Source organism: Canis lupus, chromosome 16 (genome assembly GCF_048164855.1).
Source record: "Canis lupus baileyi chromosome 16, mCanLup2.hap1, whole genome shotgun sequence".
Classification (NCBI taxonomy): domain Eukaryota; kingdom Metazoa; phylum Chordata; class Mammalia; order Carnivora; family Canidae; genus Canis; species Canis lupus.
Genome location: NC_132853.1, coordinates 46,544,752 through 46,563,507, shown reverse-complemented (window position 1 = coordinate 46,563,507; position 18,756 = coordinate 46,544,752). Strand labels below are relative to the sequence as shown.

At 41.0% G+C, this 18,756-nt stretch overlaps 1 protein-coding gene across 10 annotated transcripts in view; it reads left to right on the top strand.

Annotated features, from left to right (window-relative positions):
* The first annotated feature begins 8,064 nt into the window (after window positions 1–8,064).
* CEP112 (centrosomal protein 112) overlaps window positions 8,065–18,756 on the top strand; it is a 400,571-nt gene continuing 389,879 nt past the window's right edge. For all 10 annotated transcript variants that reach the window (XR_012009149.1, XR_012009150.1, XM_072781073.1 and 7 more), the window contains exons 1-3: window positions 8,065–8,185; window positions 15,234–15,347; window positions 18,542–18,732. Coding sequence is in view for 8 of the 10 variants with exons in the window: in XM_072781073.1 (XP_072637174.1) it covers window positions 15,242–15,347; window positions 18,542–18,732 (297 nt within the window). In the remaining 2 variants the exon portion in view is untranslated. The remainder of the gene's footprint in view (window positions 8,186–15,233; window positions 15,348–18,541; window positions 18,733–18,756) is intronic.

The following is an 18,756-nucleotide window of genomic DNA, read 5'->3' as shown; positions in this document are numbered from 1 at the left end:
TCTCTCCTGCTGGCTGACAGGCCAGGAAGTACTTCCCTCCTCCTCCCACAGGCAGTCAGATGAGAAAGGTACAACTATGGCTAAGCAGCAGGTTATCATCCTATATTTTAGCATGGCTGAATTTGTCCTCCCATGGTATGCTACAGTAATTAACTAGCAACTCCAGATCCATCCAATGCAATAAGCTACATATGACCAAGGAGGCCTCCTTCTTTCAGGACAACTAGGTCCCCAGCTGTGCTTCCCAATGACCAGCTTTCTTTTCTTGGATTATGGCTGGTTAAGCTTCTAAATGCAAAGGTGTCCATGTTTTAGCTTTTCTCTCATGTTGTCCTATATATCTCTAAGACGTTTAGAGTATCAAAAATGAATTCTCTCATTTCTAAGATATTGAACAGTCTTTCAATATATAAGGTCTCATTTCTGAGGCCCCAAACTCAATAACAAATATTCATCAGTGAAATTTCCCATCTACCCTGAGGATCATTCCTCACTTTATTTTTTTTTAAATTTTATTTATTTATTTATTTATTTATTTATTTATTTATTTATTTATGATAGTCACAGAGAGAGAGAGAGGCAGAGACATAGGGAGAGGGAGAAGCAGGCTCCATGCACTGGGAGCCCGATGTGGGATTCGATCCCAGGTCTCCAGGATCGCGCCCTGGGCAAAAGGCAGGCGCCAAACCGCTGCACCACCCAGGGATCCCCATTCCTCACTTTAATCCCTAAGTGAAAGATTAAAAAGACACAGAAGTAGAGAAAGAAAAGAAAGTCATCTGGGATGTGTGCAAGGATGTGTGTGAATGTGAGATGTATGCATATACATGAATGTGTGTGTGTGTGTGTGGTTGGTGTGCACATGTGTGAGCAAGTTTATCCAAGTGGGAGTGTGTGTATGTGAGTGTGTGTTTGAGAGCATGTGAGTGTGCATGTGTAAATGTGTGATGTATGTGTATGTGAACGTGTGATGTCTGTGTGTGCATGAATGTGTGTGTATGTGTGTGAATGTGTGATGTATGGGTCGACATGAGCGTGTGTGTGAGTACGTACGTGAATGTGTGGGTGTGTTAGATAAACAGTTCTTTGTGGACGAATGCTGCCTCCTGGTGGCATCTATTACTTTTAAAATTGCTTGCAAAACTGTTGGGAATGAAAAAGATATTCAAGTTTCCTCGTGTCAAGCATTGGGCAATTTTCCATATATCTCACGTTTATTAATTTCATTTTCCCAGTTATGCCACAGGGAAGGTAAAGAAAATAAAGCTCATGTCACTTCATTTACCTGAGTCACAAAGCTAGTGACAGTTATCCAAACTTCAGAATCTTGTCTTTTCTACCATTCTTATGCTGCTAATTTAGCTATGAGTTTCCCCAGTGGCTTTGTGGAAATGATTGCAATCTAAAGTTAGAATTTCACAGCCAAGGGAGAAGTGCTGAAGCATTAGAGGAGAGATGTCTGTATAGGGAGGCTGTGAAATGCCCCGGTAGGTGGTTGCCAGTTTGCACACTGGCTAGGGCAGTATGCATATTAGTGAAGGGAGAAGGGCCAGTTTCTTTTGGTAGCTCCAGTAGGGATTGCCCCAGAGGGCAGGATAGAGTAAGTCACAGGGGTAGGGATAGAATGGTGAGCGCAGCTTAGTTCCGGCAGAAGGATGGAATCCAGCATCATCGTGTTACAGGTAGTAACTTTTTCTTGTTCTCTTTTTTAGTAGTGAAGAAAGGAAAACATGCCTCATAATTCTGTTTCTGCTCTCTACATGCTGCATCTGTTTTTGTCTTACAATTTATATTTTGTGACCTGTAAATAGGAAGTTCTGAATCATTTCCTATCCAATTTAAGGAATTTAGTGGCTGCAGGATTATTTTGATATCTACCTCTAATGTGTTTACATAATAGTAATCATTCTAGGTATTTACGAATTGCTTTCCATTTAGATAGAAGAGAGTCATTCATTTATTTCATTCTAATGATACAGAGTATCTTGATAATGCGAAATGGTGAATCAACTAAAATTTGATTAGTTAGAATATCAGCCCATGCTAAGTACTATGTACACAGCCATTGCTGGTTTCAAAGCGAGAAATCAAAATATGGAAGTTAGGTATACGTGTCAAAGTCTAGAAAAATGGACAAAGGGCTAAAGAGCTTTTTTTGCAAATGAATAAAAGGAAAAAAATGAATAGAGATTTAAAAATATTTCAATGTTTCTAATAGTGAAAATGCAAATTAAAGATGACTGTTTTTATTTACAGTTAGCACAGATTAGAAAAATTGTTAATGTGAGACAGCCACCCTCAGGGATGATTGGGTGGGATTGCAAATTTGCAAAACACTTCTAGAAAGCAATTTGACAGTCCTGATCAAAAGCCTTAACTTTTTTTTGTTTATTTTAAGATTTTATTTATTTATTCATGAGAGACACAGAGGGAGAAGCAGAGGCACAGGCAGAGGAAGAAGCAGGTTCCATGCAGGGAGCCTGACGCAGGACCCCATCCCAGGACTCCAGGATCACATCCTGGGCTGAAGGCAGTGTCAAACTGCTGAGCCACCAGGGCTTTAATTGCTTCACCTAGAGAATCACTGTCCACACTTGATTCATATTCTTACCAGTTGTTTTCCTTCTTTGTGTTTCTGGCAAGTATGTGAGATGGAATAATGATATTTTGTAACTCACTGCTGGTATTTATTAGTACAGACTTAAACTTTCGGTATGGATCTTTAGGGCAATTAAGGTATCAAAAGAATGCCTTTAGGAAATATGTAAATTTTATGTGTCTATAGCTTAAAGTTAAGAGATGTAAGTTACTGTAATCAGGTTTACATTTGACTTTATAAAACAGGAAACTCAAATGACAGTGGCTTCCACAAAATAAAGGTAACCTCTCGGTCTGTGCTTCAGTTACTATGATTTTAAGAGCCAGAGTTTAAAATATAGAGTTCATCAGATTTAATACAACAAAATCTAGGCCCAGTTCAAACTAGGTATGAATAATTATTATCTTTCTAATTAGCAATAGGTCACATTTCCCCATGTTTTATGTAGGGAATAATTGAATTCACATAGTTCAGTATTATCTAGGCTAATTTCTCAGTTTAAGTTTATATTTTGAAAAGAAACAGATTGCTTGCGGCGTGAGAATTATAGCATAATCAACTTCCCACACAAGAAATAAAAACAATTTGTATTTTGCAGAATGTCATGTTTTTACTATCATGTTCATACTCTATTATCAACTGTATTACCATTGGATTTTTAAAAATTGAGGTAAAATGTTACTTGGTTTTGAAACATCTTTCATTTAAGTTGTTTGTAGCTGATAGGAAACAATATATATTTTTTGAAACAATATTTTCAATGGGAGTAATGTTTCAATTTCAATACCTTTTTAAAGGCAAAGATAAAACAAGATTGAGTATATACTTTCATTTCCTGACTTTATAATCACTATATAGTGTTTGCTTTATCTTCCTTCTCTTCCCATAATATATTATTGATATACCTTTTAAAGCAGGTGACATAATCTGACTCCAAATGTAGTTATCTGTTTTTTTTTTTTTTTTTTAATCTGGTGTTTGTCTTATCATCTGTACTATATTTTAAATTTTCGGAGGGCAGAAACTCATCTTTGTTCCCAACAACTCCTGAGGCTTTGATGTAGTTGGAACCATTTGTGCTAACTCCTCAGCCTTCTTCTCTGAGAAAGGAATCCCAATCCTTGTCCTTTAGCACAAAATTGAGCTAATAAAGTCATGTTTATATAGTGGGATGCCCAATCTCCTGACCATACCCGATCTGATTAAGTGTGCTTTCACTGGATTCAAATCAGACTAATCAGATGCACTCTCCCAGAAAGAAAATGTGAATCCAGACAAGTTAGTCTCCTAGGTCTTTTGAATGGAAGCTTTGTAAAGTAGGAAGTTAAGGGTGGTCCTATTCTACCACAGGTGCGGAGAAAAGCACAAAAGACCAATCTGTCTTCATTCTTTGATTCAATAAACATTTATGGATCATCTCTAAGTGGTAGGTACTCTGCAAGGTGCTGGGTCTACTGTGGTAAACATGGCATATATGGTCTCTGTCCTTACGGAGCCTACAAACATTTGAAAAAGATTATTAATATTAGTTAATAATTGATAATAAATTTTGATAAATGCAATGGACGAAAGGTACAGGGGTTTTGAAAGAGAATAAAGGGTGGTTTAAGAATCAATGAAGGCCTCACTAAGCGACATTTAAGAGCAAAGTGTTAGAACATTCCTGGTAGAGGAAACATTCCTTGAAGATACATACTAAAGGTTCAGTGGTACCTAGTAGCATTCAATAAATCTATTTTGAGCTGAAAAATTATTATGCTTGATAAGGTAACTAGACACAAAAGTCCTGTTTCTTAATTGGTTGCCATAGGTGTTTAGCCATAAAAAGTTTATGTGAAACTGTGTTTTTCAGGCCATATAAACTTGGGCCTATTACTACAACAGTCACAAAAGAGTATTTATCTGGCTTTACCCTTGAGGTCCCTGAATGGACTCTGATTCCGGCCACTTCTTCCTGAATATTAATGAGGTCTCCAGGGTGGGTCTCACATGTGCTCTGTATCCTACTAAACTACCATACGCTGTGCAGCATTTATTTTTCTCTTAGTGTGTGTAGCTGTGAGGATGCTGTTATTCTCACTTCTTATCTCTGATGCTTGATGAAAGCATCCCTGCTGCTGCTACTTTTCATTGAGGCCTGCTCTGATGTTGTTGGCGCCCACTGCTAGGGGCAATGTTGTCTGTACTACTTGCTACCTTGAGAAACTATGTTCACAAATGCCAGTTATGGCTTCTGTTCTCAATGTTTAAATGGGTATAAAATCCAAACACAGGCGTTCTTAACCTAAGCTGTATGGATGAGCTTCAGAAATTTTGGAAACCCTTTGATTGGTATGCACATTTTGGGGCATGTGAGCATTTGACGGTGGAGGAGTAAGGGAGGAGGGTTATAAGTTTTTAAGATTTTTGGACATTCCTTACTTCTAAAGATTAGGAATCATTTTTTTTTTTTTTTTATAAGAGGAGGAGAACTGGAAGCCATTCTATGGCTAGCACTATGCTTTATGGAGAACTACCTTCCCCTTCAATGTTTGTATCATCATTGAACCAGATCTGCTCATCATTTTGTAGGATGAGTTATTTCCTAGGGGTTCCTTGGTTCTCATGTAAGGAGATTCTTTACATTTTCCACCAGACCTCTCAACATGATGTATAGGCTTGAATCCTAAAGTGAACACAGCTCAGTCTCAAACTGGTATCCCAGCTACATATTTATAACATAAATAACAATTAAAACCTCCCCGCATAACAATATTTTTTTTGCGTAAATATATGTATGTATGTTTACGTACATTTGGCCCTTGAACAACATGGGGATTAGGGTGGCTGAACCCCTGAACAGTTGATTGTATGTATGATTTTTGACTCTCCCAAAACTTTACTAATGGCCAACTGTTGGCTGGAAGCCTCACTGACAAGAGTCGATTAACACATATTTTGTATGTTATACTGTCATATACTGTATTCTTACAATAAAGTAAGCCAGAGAAAAGAAAATCATAAGGAAGGGGAAAGAAGGGCAGCCCTGGTGGCGCAGCGGTTTAGTGCCACCTGCAGGCCGGGGTGTGATCCTGGAGACCCGGGATTGAGTCCCACATCGGGCTCCCTGCATGGGGCCTGCTTCTCCCTCTGCCTGTGTCTCTGCCTCTCTCTCTCTCTGTCACTCTGTGTCTCTCATGAATAAATAAAAAATAAAATCTTAAAAAAAAAAGACTTTAACCACCCCCCCCTTATCTGAAAAAAAAAAAAAAAAGGTCAAGGAAGGGGAAAGAAAATAACAGGACTATACTACTGATTTATGGAAAAGAATTGGTGTATAAGTGGACTCATACAATTCCAACCCATTTTGTTCAAGGGTCAACTGTCTATACTTTTTATTTTTATTTATTAAAAAATATTTTAATTATTCATGAGAGACACACAGGACAGAGACATAGGCAGAGGGGGAAACAGGCTCCCTGTGGGGAGCCCGGTGCAGGACTTCATCCCAGGACCCAGGGATCATGACCTGAGCCAAAGGCAGATAGATGCTCACCCACTGAGCCATCCAGGTGCCCCTGTATAAACTTTTTTATTTTTATTTTTTTATTTTTTTAAAGATTTTATTTATTTATTCATGAGAGAGAGAGAGAGCGAGAGAGAGAGAGAGAGAAAGAGAGAGAGGCAGAGACACAGGCAGAGGGAGAAGCAGGCTCCACACAAGGAGCCCGACATGGAACTCGATCCCAGGACTCCAGGATCACACCCTGGGTCAAAGGCAGGCACTAAACCGCTGAGCCACCCAGGGATCCCCTGTATAAACTTTTTTAAATGAAAAAAATGACAGTCTTCCAGTTTTTAAAAGTGGAAAGGGAGATTTTCGTATCTTCTTACTTGAGTAATTAATTAGTACTCTACTTAATACTCTACTTAATACTTAATACTCTTAATACTCATTTAGAGAAAATAGTTTAAGAAGTTTACTTTCTTAAGTTTTTTACTTATTTTTTATTTGTAACCATCTCTGCAGTTATTTCTTCTCAGATGAACCTGACTGCTATATTTTTTCCCTTGATCTTTTTTTCATCTTCCACTTTTTTTTTTTTGCTTATGCTTACTTAGACATCAAATGTTGAAAATTCATTTCATGTTCTCCATTTAATGTGGTTATATATTTTGAAGATCTTCACTGAGGGGTCAAATTCCTGCAATTAATTGCTTGCATGGGTTTTGCATCCCTGAATCTTAGTGCAAATGATCCGGATTAATGATCATTCTTTAGCTATAAACATACTCAAATATGCTTTGGAAGGCTAATTTCTAAGAGCGTTTCATCTCATTACCTTCTTTTAGCCTTCATAATTTGTCATGGAAACAATGAAGAACTGTTGGTGCTTATTTCCGGTGGGGTGGGTTTGAAAAAGCACCTTGGAGAGAATACACTTCCCTTTGGAAGCTTGAAAGTAACTAGTTACAAACGAATGAATCTTCTATTTTCTTTATGGAAAACTGAAAAGCTGCGTCAAGCTGTGCTTATGTTAGATTTGGCATCACGCTGAGTGTATCGCAGAGATACTGCAGAAGGATTCCTGTTGTGAAATTAGATGAAAAGCAGTGGTAAACGGAATTTCATTTAAGTCAGTGTTTTTACAATTTAAATGTTGTTTCTGCCTTCCATTTAAATAAATATACTTCAGAGCTTTTCCAGAAATGGAATAGAAGACCAAAGAAAGCCACAACAGAGCAACGCAGACACGGGGACTGCCATTGGGGTGGTTGAGACTTCCTGGGAGTAGCAAAATTACGTTTTCCACTTGATCTTGCTATTATGTTTTTTTTTTTTTTTGATCTTGCTATTCTAACACAGAATTGGCAAACACAAAACCTTTTATTTTATTTCAGCATCTTCAGACAGAATTTGGGGGGTCCAGTGTCTCCAAACCTCGGATAGTTCTGAATGCAAAAAAAAAAAAAAAAAAAAAGGAAAGAAAAGGAAAAAAGAAAAAAGCAAACTAATGTGCATGCTTCCTGTTTAATCCGACCTCAGTCACCTCTGGGTGTTGAGCTACCAGGCAGTAAATTCTCACTTCTGCAGACTCGACGACGTCTGTCCAAAGGCGCACCCCTTCTTGTGACACCCTCCAGCGATCCCGTCTTCCTTACCCTGCACCTGTTTCTCCTCCACGACCCCTAACGCGGTCACCAGCGAGACGCCCCAAGGCAGCAGCGCGCACCCCGCGCTCCGGTTGCCCTGGGAACCTCCGCCTGGGACCCGCCCACGTACCGTCGTCAGGCAGCCCCGCCGTCCGGGAAGGCGGCGCGACGACCCGGAGCGTCGCCATGGCAACGCTCCCCGCGACCGGCAGCGCGAGGACACGGGGACGGAAGTCCCGCCTCCGGAGGGCCGGGAGCGTCGCCCTGGCAACGGCGCCGCGCGCGCCGGCCGCGACCGGAGGGGTGGGAAAAGGGGGCGGGGAATGCGAGCGCGGAAGTCCCCGCCCCCGGGCTGCCTGGGCGGCGGCGGCGGCCCGCAAGGATTTGAAACCGTTTCTCGGCGGCGGCGGCGGCGGCGGCGGCGGCGGAGGCGGCCGACCCGAAAGCTTGCATGTAGGGGCGTCAGGTTCTCGGTTTCCCGAATTCCCCTGCCCCGCCCCTGCCCCCCCGGGTTCTCGAGTGGAATTTTGCGCGGGGGGCCGGGGGCCCGTTCGAGGAGGGGCGTCGCCTCGCAGGCCCCGCGCCCGTTCGCCAGGCCTGTGGGGCGCGCGCGCGGCTCGGGGATGGGGATGGAGGCGGGGGAGGGGGCGGGCTGCGAGCCGGCGGCCCCGCTTCCACTTGCCGAGGGAAATCCAGGCTGGGAAAGTTCCATGCAAAGTTTTCCAAGCGGCTGGAGCTGGTCCCCAGGACGGGGTCCCGGGGTCCGGCCGCGGGGGCAGGGAGGCGGCCGCGGCCTCCGGGGCTCGCAGGCCCCCACCCCCCGCTCCCCTGCCTCCCGCTCCCCTGCTTCCCGCTCCCGCTCCCGCTGGGCAGCTCAGCTCCTCCCAGGGCGGGCTGGGCGCCCCGCGCTCGGGAAGGCCTGGCCCGGCGTGCTCCGAGCCCCACGCTCCAGGAACCGACCACGCAAGTCCAGACCCACAGCTTTCATCCTCCTCCTCCGTGGCTGTCTTACCCTTTGTTCTTTAGAGATGGGCGTAAAGATAAGGTAGAAGAGGCGAGCGGAATGGCAGGAGCATCTGCGCACTGGTGCGGCCGCAGCCCGGAGCGCGCAGTATCGAGGCCCAGCTGCCACTTTGCGTGGGGCCGACTCCCGGGGCAGCAGCAGCTCCTTAACCCCGCTGAGCCTCGGCTTCCCCCTCTGGGAAATGGGCATGAAACAGTGCCCGTCCTCCCAGGGTGATGATGACGCCCGGGACACGTTTGTAAAGCGCACAGCACGCTCCTGGCACCATCAGGGAAAGCAAGCCCCAGTCACTCCCTCTGCTGACCATCCGAACATCGCGTGCACCTGCAAAACTTGCTGATTTACCGAGGGGACGTATTTCAAGTGTTCTGGAATGACTCCTACAAAATTGATTTATTATTTTTTTTGCAGCTTTCAGGAATATGTTTATCGTGTTGGACAGAGGGCGTGAGAGATGCGTATCCTTCGTTATGCAGCGTGGCTGCTTTTCTTCCAAGGCCTTATGATCATTGAGGCTTGCTTCTACTTTGCTGACTCCTAGGGCAACTCAGCACTTTGAGGAGGTTTAAGCCCATTTGATAGGTGTCCACGTATAATTAGTTTTTTTTTCTATTTATTCATGAGACACACACACACACACACAGAGAAGCAGAGACACAGGCAGAGGGAGACCTAGGCTCCATGCAGGGAGCCTGATGTGGGACTCCATCCTGGTTCTCCAGGATCACACCCTGGGCTGAAGGCGGCGCTAAACCGCTGAGCCACCCGGGCTGCCCAGTTTTGTTTTGTTTTGTTTTGTTTTGTTTTGTTTTTAAAGATAATGCCAGTGAGTTAAATGAAAGACATGATCAAATCTAGATTATAAGCAAGAGTCACCCAGTTGACTTCTCTTTTTGCTTGTGAAGTAATTTATGTGACTAGTATAGGCACATGCCTAAGGCAAACATACAGCTTTAGGTAGTCCTAAAACTTTTTGATTAGTTGGAACTTAGTAGATACAGTTTGTTTATAAGATGTAATTTGTGTAGCAAGAATTCTTTGAAGGTTTGAAATGGTACCTTAATTTTTTCCCTTTTTGCATTTCTTAATTTTTTTGGAGAATAAATAAGGGATAAAGAGATGCAGATTTTTAGCATTTACCCAATGTCACATAGACCCTTTATTGTGTTTTAAAAAACTGTACTCTAGTATTGTAAGTTCTGATAGCAATTCCAATTGCCTTTCTACTTTTCAAAGTATGTCTTTATTGGAGATATTGCTGACGTATATGTAAATAGCCAAGAGGTCGGGTATAATGGATCTGAGAGCATGGGATTTCAGAATTTTAATCTGAGCTTTGTGCTTAATTTCATGACTTTGGGGGAGTCTTTATTGAGTTTTATTTTTCTCTAACATTAAATGTTAACCTTTCTTGCGTGTGTCAAGGGATTTATTGTGAATTAGTGATCATTAGAAATCTTTTTGCTTTAGCTTTATCTATTGATGCTCTTAGGTGAATGAATAGATGGGCAGGATGCGCTGTTTAAGCCTGGGAATATACTCCTAGGCTAGAGCTGTGCTTAAAATTCTGAGTTTGGGAGTTTCCAGTTGTCTGTTCATCCATTTGAATAGTTGCTTTTCAGCTTTATGATCTAATATCCTGTAGTGGTATCATAGTCTTCTGTTACCAAGTACATAACAGGTGTAATTATATAGGAATGCAGTTAGTTATTGTAGGAAGGCAAAACAACCAACCAAACACCCCCAAGCCAACTAACCAATCAGAAAATGTATTTAAATAACATTTACTTTTTTTGTAAGATTTTATTTATTTATTCATGAGAGACACAGGGAGAGAGAGAGAGAGGCAGAGGGAGTAAGCAGGCTCCATGCAGGGAGCTCGACGTGGTACTCAATCCTGGGTCTCCAGGATCACGCCCTGGGCTGAAGGCGGCGCTAAACCGCTGAGCCACCCGGGCTGCCCTAAATAACATTTACTTTAATCAAGTCTTAAATTTGACAATATGTTTCTTCTATTGTGATGCAGAAGGTAGGATGGCCCGTTTTGGTAAATCGAATTAAGGCCATATAATATTTCTATTCTTGAAGATCTGTTTGGTACTTAGAATCTTCTCAACATTATTAGTCTTGTTAAAGTGGGACATTTTCCCCTTTTGTTAGCATTTGTTCTTTGTATGAGTTCTTTAGCTTCTAATAACGTGCCACGTAAAGTACCAGATATGTCTAAGATGTGTGAGTCATGGGCCCTGCCTTCTAGGAACATCTCACAGATGGTGGAAGGCATGTAAATAATACCTAGATATGTACAAAGAATAATAGCATAGTGAATGCTGCCCCACAGATGTGAGCAGTGCACACTGAGAATGGAACTTAAGAGTCTTGACCAAACTGGGCAGGCTTTTCTCTGAAGTGCTGTTTAAGTTGTATTTACCTGACTGTAGGCAGAGGGAACTGCTTGAGGAGAGGATGTGGGGTTGTGTAAAGGCTTGGAGTGTGGCAAGAATGGCACGGAGGTCATTGGCTGGGAAGTGGCCCTTGGCAGGTGGACATGTTGGGCAGCATGGATGTAGGGAGAGGTGAGAGATGGGTTCACTTGTAGGCCTAACTTTGGCTTTAAATAGTATCTTATAGTAGGTAGTCAAGAGAGATTTTTGTTTAGAGAGGGATATACTTAGCTTTGCACTTAGGGAACTTACTCTGGTACCAGTGGCTGGAGTAGGAAAAGCAGACAGAGGGGAGGCTGGCTGTTTCAGGAGGGCTGGGGAGTAGTGGGAAGGGCTCTCTCTGACACAGGGGCAGCAAGAAGAGGACACAGGCAGGTTTGGAGACATTTCTGAGTACTTATTGACTTACTGGCTTGAGGGGAATTAGAGGATGGAACCTGTGGAGGGGCTGGATGCAGAGGGGATGGAAAGTGTGAACCTGTGAGGAGGTAACTGATAGGTGATAGAAATAATGGCACTAGAGAGGAGAGTTAGCGCTTAGGATACAGAAGCAGGGGGTCCCTGGGTGGCTCAGCTGTTTAGCGCCTGCCTTTGGCCCAGGGCGCGATCCTGAAGTCTCTTAACTTAAATAAATAAAATCTTAAAAAAAAAAAAAAAAAAAAGGATACCGAAGCAAAGGAGGCAAGGAGGTGTTCTATTCTCTTAGAGGAAAGTTCAGAGGTGTAGGGAAGGGCATTTTGAGGTGTCACCACTTGACTCTTATTTTTCCCATGAAGAGGGGGTAAGTTTTTTTTTTTAAAGATTTATTTTTATTTATTTATGATAGACATAGAGAGAGAGGCAGAGACACAGGCAGAGGGAGAAGCAGGCTCCACGCCAGGAGCCTGACGCGGGACTTGATCCTGGGACCCCAGGACCGCACCCTGGGCCAAAGGCAGACGTGAACCTGCCTAGCCACCCAGGGATTCCTGGGGTAAGATTTTTTAAAATTGAGAGTGAGGGAAGGCAGGAGCAGTTTGAGGGGCTCTAAGATGTCTGATAAAAGCTCAAAAGCTCATCTTGGAGGAGGAAATAGTGAAAGACATCCGAGGATTCGGATAAGGTGGGAAGCTGACTACAGGCAATGCCATTTTTCTCCAGCAGACCCTTAGTGAAGGGGTGAAGGAGGGCATTGGAGGAGTTCAGGCTTGCTGAGAGAAGCGGAGGATGAGAGAGAGTTTAAGAGGATAAAGGCTATGATCAGATAAAAGGGATTTGGGAAGGTAACGGTGATGGGAATGGGGAGAATGAGGTCTGGTCAGATGTTGAGGGCCTCCTAAGACAAGAGTTCTGGGTTGAGGTTGGAAGAGCAGTAGCTGGGAAGTGGCAGGATGGGTTGCAGTCACTGGTTTTCTTCCTGGCCCGAGGCCAAGGGGAGGGTGAAAGACCCCAGAGAGTGGGTACCATGTTTCTGAGAGGGAATGGGTTCACGTCTAGCAACTGGGAGGGAAGTCATGGCGACTGGCAAGAACTATGGTTTACTTGCAGAGACAGGTAGAAAGACCTTTCTAGAAGGAGATTGTTGGTAGTAAGAGGGAGGACACTGTGATCAGTATTAGAAGCTGGTTTAGCAGGGGTAGCGCAGTCTGTGGAGACAGCTTATGAGGCAGGACAAATTTTTTTCCAACCTGTAATTTGTAAATAAATAAATGACAAATTGGGGACTATGCGTAGTGTAGAGGTAGTCCATATCCCTTCCAAGACCTTTCTTAATTTAAGGGAACATGTTGAGTGTGGATATTTTTAACTTAAGGAATTTTGTCAAAACCTACTGATTTTGGGGATTCACTTTCTTATAGGTAGTGTGTTTCTTGCTAATTACGAAGAAATGCAAGGACTAATCTTTTTAGTTTTTTGAGGGGAATTAAAAATTTTGGATTTACATACAGTTAAAAAATCACTTTTTGGTATACAATTTGATGAACTTTTACACATACATAGAATAGGGTCTTATAACCTGCTATAAAAACAGTATAGAGAATAATTTCCAGCACCTCAGCTGCTTTCCCCATGCCTCTGCTTTGTGTTCAGATTCTTCCCCCACCTGCCGACCCCTGTGGACCACTGATCTGTTCTCTGTACTCATACTGTTTGCCTTTTCTAGAATGTCATACAAATGGATTTGTACAGTATAGCCCTTTGAGAATGGTTTCCACAACTCAGCGAAATACCTTTAGAGTTTATCCCTGCCACGTATGTCAGTTCATTGTTTTCTCTTGCAGAGTACTCCTTCATTGTGTGCATACACCAGACTTTGTTTATCTGTTCCCCAGGTGAGGGACATTTGTATTGTTTCCTGTGTTTGGTGATTAACCAAGAAAAAAGCGGCTACGGGTCTTAAATTCAGGTCTTTTTTGCATGATTATAGACTTTGTTTCACTAGAGTAAATACCTAAGAGTGGGATTTCTGGATCATGTAATAAGGGTATGTTGGACTGTGGAAGAAACTGCTTAATTGTTTTTCAAGGTGGCTGCGCCATTTTGCATTCCTGCCAGCAGTTCATGGGAGTTCTGTGGTTCTGTGTTCTCATCAGCATTTGGTATTGTTTATTTGGTATTTTTAATTTTAGCTGTCCTAATAGGTGTGTGCTGAGATCTTGTGATTGTAATTTGCAGTTCTCTAATGATTAATGACATTGAGCATCTTTTCATGTGTTTAGTTGTTATTTGTATTTTCTTTGGCAAAGGGACTTTTTTTTGGCTATGTGTTTTTTTGGGGTTGTTTTCTTATGGTTGAATTTTGAGAGTTCTTTATAGGTTCTTGATATAAATCCTTTATGAGATATATGACTTACAAATATTTCCTCCCAGTCTGTGGCTTATCTTTTCAATCCCTTAATGGAGTCCTTTGCAGAGCATTTTTTTTTTTTTTTTGGTGAAGTCCAATATAATAATTTTTCTTTTATGGGGAGTACTTTTGGTGTCATATCTGAGAAATCCTGTCTAATTCAAGGTCATAGAGATTCTCTCCTATCTTTTCTTCTAAGTGTATTATAGTTTTACATTATATATATATTTTTTTATAATAAATTTATTTTTTATTGGTGTTCAATTTGCCAACATACAGAATAACACCCAGTTCTCATCCCGTCAAATGCCCCCCTCAGTGCCCGTCACCCATTCACCCCCACCCCCCGTCCTCCTCCCCTTCCACCACCCCTAGTTCGTTTCCCAGAGTTAGGAGTCTTTACGTTCTGTCTCCCTTTCTGATATTTCCCACACATTTCTTCTCCCTTCCCTTATATTCCCTTTCACTATTATTTATATTCCCCTAATGAATGAGAACATATAATGTTTGTCCTTCTCCGATTGACTTACTTCACTCAGCATAATACCCTCCAGTTCCATCCACGTTGAAGCAAATGGTGGGTATTTGTCGTTTCTAATGGCTGAGTAATATTCCATTGTATACATAGACCACATCTTCTTTATCCATTCATCTTTCGATATACTTACGTCTATGATTTATTTTGAGTTGATTTTTGCATACACTATAAGGTTTAGGTTGACGTTTATTTATTTATTTCCCATATGGATGTCCAATTGTTACAGTGTCTTTTTTGTAAAACCTATCATTTCTCCATGAATTGCACCTTTGTCAAATACCAGCTGTCCATACTTGCATCAATTTCTGAACTCTAGTCTGCTTCATGAGTCTGTGTGTCTTATCCTCTCACCAATACCACATTGTCTTGATTACATAGCTTGATAGCACATCTTAAGATCAGGTAATTGAATTCTCCAGTAACTTTTTTCTTTTTTCAGAATTGTTTTTGCTATTCTAGTTCCTTTACATTTTTATGTAAATTTTAAAACCAGCTTGTACATGTCTACAAAGAATACTGCTGGAATTTTGACTAGAATTGTATCTATAGATTAGTTTGGGGATATTTAACACTATTTAGCTCTAATGAGTTTTTCTTGATCTCTTTCATTAGAGTTGTGTAGTTATCAGCAGACAGATCTTAATATTTTAATTTTAAATCTTTTATAGGCTGAATTATGGAAATAGGAAGTGAAGAAGAAAAATGGGAGAAGCTGGATGCAGAATTTGATCACTTTGTGGTAGATATGAAGCCCTTTGTTCTAAAATTATCCCATAGGTCAGGTAAGATTATGATTGTAAACTAGATTCTTAAGAATAATTTTTTTCTTTATATTACTTTTTCAAACCAATGAACTATCACAATGAAAAGAAAGCTAAGGGACACCTGAGTGGCTCAGTGGTTGAGAATCTGCCTTAGGTTCAGGGCATGATCCTGGTCATGGAATCGAGTCCCATATCGGGCTCCTTGTGAGGAGCCTGCTTCTCTCTCTACCTGTGTCTCTGCCTCTCTCTGTCTCTCTCATGAATAAATAAATAACATCTTTAAATAAAAAAAATGAAAAAGAAAGCTAAATTTATTTAAGTTAAAGATTTATTTATTTTAGAGAGAAAGGGCATGGGTGTGTGTGTGTGTGTGTGTATGTGTGTGTGTGTGTGGCGGGAGGGGGAGAGGGAAAGAGAGAATCTCAAGACTTCCCACTGAACCCACAACCAGACACAAGGCTCAGTCTCACAATCCTGAGATCATGACCTGAGTTGAAACTAGGAGTTGGATGCTCAACTGATTGAGCCACCCAGGCATCCCAAAAAGCTAAATTTCTTTAATCAGTTTTATCTTAAGCTGATGTAGGATTGTTTGCTTTGAGCTATTCAACGGTTGGTAGAAATTTAGTGATAATATCCTAGTAAACTGTGGAAAGATCTTCCTATGATACCATTTTCAGACATCATGAGCTTAAAGCCTGTGGATCTCTAGAGTTAGCTACAACTGTTTCTTCCTGCATCTTTTTTCTCCCTGAAATGCTTCCTCTTAAAGGAGCTTACTGTCTATCTTTTTTTCTGACAATTTTATTTATCAAAGCAGAAAAATATCTATTGCTCTCATATGCTTATTGGTTGACTGAATGAAATCAATTGTGAATGAGTTTTTGTTGCTATCTTGTCTGCAATTCCTGGCCTGTTTTCTCTAATTATGGTATGAGGGTCTTTGTATCAAGTCAAAGACTTGTCAGATAATTTAAGGCATCAGAGAATACTTGGAGTGAGTTTAGGGGGCCAGGATGATTCTCTAAACTGTAGTAGGGTGTGAAGGTAAATCTGATTTGGTAGTGGGGAGTAGGAGCAAGAAACTCTGGCTTTTATCCAAGTTTTGTCCAAGTTCCCTATTTCCCTAAGGTCTCTAAGTGAACTCCGTATTCAAAATAAGGCAGCAACTCAATATTAGATATTTGTTCCAGGGAGCTACACTGGGAGAAGAGGGTATAGTGTATCAGTTATGCATTTTGTGGCCACCCATTGTTGCAGGGCTGCAGCCTTTTTTCGCAGGATGGCTTGGCATGGTCTTCTTCCAAGCTTCTTTTCCTACCCTCTTCTCTTGCCTCATCAGACTGTAACCTCCTCTTTCTCCCTCTGCTAGTCTTCAAAGATGCATATTTCACATCCTGTGGCTCATTCATGATTTGTATTGTTTGTATATTATTTGATTAATTGTATTTCTATTTAATGATATCTATACTGTGGTCTCTTCTGATACTCACTGCCTTTATCTTTTGTCTTAGATCTGCTGATAGGACAAATTTGCATTAAAGTCTTCCATTATAAATGTATTTGTAATAAAACTATTCTCATATTTCATCTTCTTTTAAAAGTGAATGTAGGTACATAGAATCGGATTAATTGTAATCTTTGGTTCATGACTCATTGTCAGTATTGATATATTCTGCCCTTTTGTTTAATTCATTAATTTGTAATGAATGCTCCAGAACTCCCATTCCAGTCAAGAGCCTGAACAATGATAATAATTTATATCTTCTTACAGCTGAATTCTACTTCTAATAATGGCTCTCCTCAATATTTTAAGTAAAGAATTCTTTTCATGAGCTAAATTGTACCACATTCTGGCCCTTAGGGTATTATATAGATTTGTTGCAAGGCATATAGAAAATACATGGTTTGAAAAAGTGTTTTCTTATCTTTATCTGTTTCACATTTTTTTCTCAAAGTACACCCAATATTTCATGAACTTTGCTTTGTGATTATATAATTTTCAAAGCTAAAAATACAATAGTTCTTTAAAGGTTAGCCCTCGTACTTGTAGTGATAAATCTGGTATGAGCAAAGTGGTAAATCCGGTCCTAGCGATTTTTGTAGGTAAAACAATAAATGAATATGACCTTTAGAAACTAAGAGATTAAAGCAGACTTATGATTTATGTTAGATATATAATCCTCAAATTGAGTTAGATTGATAAAAGATTAATGTCAAAATAGTTTTCATGAGGCCTAGAATTCTGTGTTGTGGTCAGATAAAGTAGTCAATAGGTCATTATATGTGGATTAAACTGTGCTGTATTTTTAAGGTAGTCTTTAGAGGGATAATTATTTTGCTAAATTACAGGTTAATAGCCCTCAATTATTTTTAGAGAGGCTAAAAGAAAACCCTAAATTAATCAACTACAAATCTGAAATTTATCAGCTTTAATAAGTAAAACATTTGAGATCTAATTTTAGGTTAAGTTTAAAAGCTTAAATAAGATTGCATTTCATCTCTCCTTTGCTTTGTGTAGTTAGAATTATAGAAAGATTTTTCAACACAGCTAAAATTATCTTAGAGATGTTTTTATTTTTTTTTTTATTTTATTTATTTTTTATTTTTTTTTTAATTTTTATTTATTTATGATAGTCACAGAGAGAGAGAGAGAGAGGCAGAGACACAGGCAGAGGGAGAAGCAGGCTCCATGCACCGGGAGCCTGACGTGGGATTCGATCCCGGGTCTCCAGGATCGCGCCCTGGGCCAAAGGCAGGCGCTAAACCACTGCGCCACCCAGGGATCCCGAGATGTTTTTATAGTAAAATTTTATTCAGACATTTATTCAATAGTGATCCAGAGGTTTTATTTTTGAGAAAATAATTCTATGCATTTGTCTTGCCTGATGACTAGTTAACTGAAAAAGTTAAACTATAGACCAGGGGTTGGTGAACTATAGCCTCCCAGGGCCAAACCTTTTCTGTAAAGTTTTACTAGAAGATGCTGATGACTATTTGATTACATGTGGTGTGTGGCTGCTCTCATGTTAGGGTGGCAGAGTTGAGTAGTTGTGTCGGAGACCAGGTAGCCTGCAAAGCCTAGAATGATCACTGTCTGGCACTTGACAAAGTTTGCTAGGTCCTGCTCTAGACCAAAGCAGGTGTTTTACAGATCTTTACTGTTTATTTTCTGAAAAATCAAGTTTCTAACAGTTCTTACCTATTTCTAGAACGGCAGAGGTGTGCACTTTGGATCAGGAAACTGTGTGAGCCTTCAGGAACAGGTGCAGGAATAGTGGGCCGGAAGAACCGGAACTTGTATGCAAAACTGTTATTGCACATGCTGAAGCGAGGAGTGCTTGAAGGGCCCTTTACACACCGTCCTGAACCAGGGACACTGAAAACATTGCCTTCCTACATGGTAGGTATCATAGACCAAAAAATG